General features: G+C 44.1%; 1 protein-coding gene across 5 annotated transcripts in view; it reads right to left on the bottom strand.

Annotated features, from left to right (window-relative positions):
• LOC140492052 (rho GTPase-activating protein 26-like) overlaps positions 1–1,777 on the bottom strand; it is a 284,972-nt gene extending 283,195 nt beyond the window's left edge. For 2 of the 5 annotated variants that reach the window (XM_072590714.1, XM_072590712.1), the window contains exon 1: positions 774–1,776. In XM_072590714.1, the coding sequence (XP_072446815.1) occupies positions 774–927 (154 nt within the window). In that variant the 5' untranslated portion in view covers positions 928–1,776. Of the gene's footprint in view, positions 1–773 lie in introns of all 5 variants that reach the window. The other 3 variants (XM_072590715.1, XM_072590713.1, XM_072590711.1) reach the window with 2 other exon arrangements.
• Positions 1,778–1,986: the final 209 nt, after the last annotated feature.

The raw sequence follows: 1,986 nt of genomic DNA on the forward strand, positions 1-1,986 counted from the left end.
CAAAAGCAAGGAATTTATAATATATCTTTAGAAAACACTGGATTAGCTTCGGTTGGAAGACTGAATTCAATGTTGAGCACCAAACTAGCAAGCATTGCAGAAGATGCAGAAAAGGTTTATCAGAATGGTGACGGGGTAAGAGATTTAAATTACGTGGATAGATTGGCAAACTTGTGATTGTTCAAATGAAGAAAACAAAAGGTGGAGAGAAAATTTCAAAATCACAAGGGGTCAGCATAAACTGTTCAGTGTTTGTAGAAAGGGTGACAAGCACAGGAATCCAATTTAGTGTGACTGACAACAGAACTGGTGGCAACATGAGGAAACTGTCATATGCATTAAGTGGTTAGGATCAGAACGCACTGCCTGCAGCTTTCAAAAGGGAACTGAATATTTGAGAAAAAACATTTGCAGAGCTAAGAGAAAAAACGCAGGTGAGTGGAATGAGTTGTATTACTCACAGCAAGCCAGCAGGAAACAATGCATCAAATGAATAACAGAATAACCTCCTTGTTTATTTTAACTATTCAGTGGATTATATCAACTGGAAAGTTCTGAAATAGTTAAATAAGTGAAATGTAACCTTACAGTTCTTCATTCAAATGAAGAATATGCTCCCTCAATCTCCAATCAATAAATGTCATTGGAACTAGCTGTTGGAAACAGGGCAATCAATATTTCACAACATTGTAAACATTTCAGCAAATGTAATCTTCAGAACTACAATTTATGGCAATGGTTAACTTAATAACTTAAATTTTAAAAAAACTTACTTTTCATTGCCTGAATCAATGCTTTTCCATCTTTAATCAGATCTTTAATGAACTTATTTGTTTTTTCCAGCTCTGCTTCATGAGATTTGATTCTGTCCCGGAATTGTGGGCTGTCTAGGTAGCAATCACTGAACTCAAGTGCCGGTAGGCCCATGGTTAACAATAAGGACTAAAAAAAAGCAGCAGAGGAAAGGTACCAGGATCCAAAGCAAAATGCTCCCCCAATCCTCCGAAAGCTATTGCTGCACGGGTTTTCGACTGTAACAAATCGATTAAGTTATATCTCACTGAGCTCTCTGCCACTGCGTCTATCCCTGAACCCACATTCTCGCTCTGTTCCTGGACGCGGAGGTTCAGTAACACTGTTTAACCCTTTTCTCTGACTCTCCTTCCCAAAGTCGTGTCTTTTCCGTCGGAGGAGTTAGTACCGCGCTCTCTTCGGGTTACTCTTTGATCCTCCGGAATGCGGATGTATGTGGCTAACCAAGGTGACAGTCGGTTTCTCCCTCTCTGCCCCTGGAAAAATTACACCAGAATGCGTCCTTCTGGTGTGTTTTTGTGTAAGTGTATATGAAGAGAGAAGGGAGACTGCCTTTCACTTAGTTATATCTATCGGTGTCTCTCTCCCTCCTCCTGGTGTGTTTCCCTGCTCCTAAATATATATGTTTTTTGTGTCTCTCCTCCTCCTCCCTGACCGTGGTGGTTTCTTTCTCCCTGAGGGCTCGCGTTTTCCCCGGCCACAGACGGCTAACAGTCTTGTATCTCGAGCGGAGCTGCACGACCTCCGGCAAGCGGCCGCTCTGCTCAATCCAGGCTGCGGTGGGATAGACTCGGCCGCCGCTTCCGATGGTTTCACATTTTCAATATCATCGGCGTCGCCGCCACCGCAGCGAAACTTCATGAAGGTTCCGCTCGCGCTTCCGTCAATCGGCCAACCTAGCCTGATTACTATGGTTACGATTGACGGTTGGAGCGTCCAATCCTGGGAACAGACCAATCAGACATTCCGTTACACGGAGCAAGTTCGGTTGGACCCCACCCCCCCGCGAGAGGTGGGGGTTGAAAGGGGGGTGGGGCTCGTGCTGATTTAAAGGCAAGTACTGCGCGAGGCGCGCGCCTTTATCTTAAAGGGATGGGTTAGGATTTTTTTCACACGGATTGCCAAATGGGTTAGTTGTACAAGTCTCGGTTTTTAACAATATAGGTGTTATGA

The sequence above is a fragment of the Chiloscyllium punctatum genome, chromosome 20 (assembly GCF_047496795.1).
Source record: "Chiloscyllium punctatum isolate Juve2018m chromosome 20, sChiPun1.3, whole genome shotgun sequence".
NCBI classification, from domain to species: Eukaryota; Metazoa; Chordata; class Chondrichthyes; order Orectolobiformes; family Hemiscylliidae; genus Chiloscyllium; species Chiloscyllium punctatum.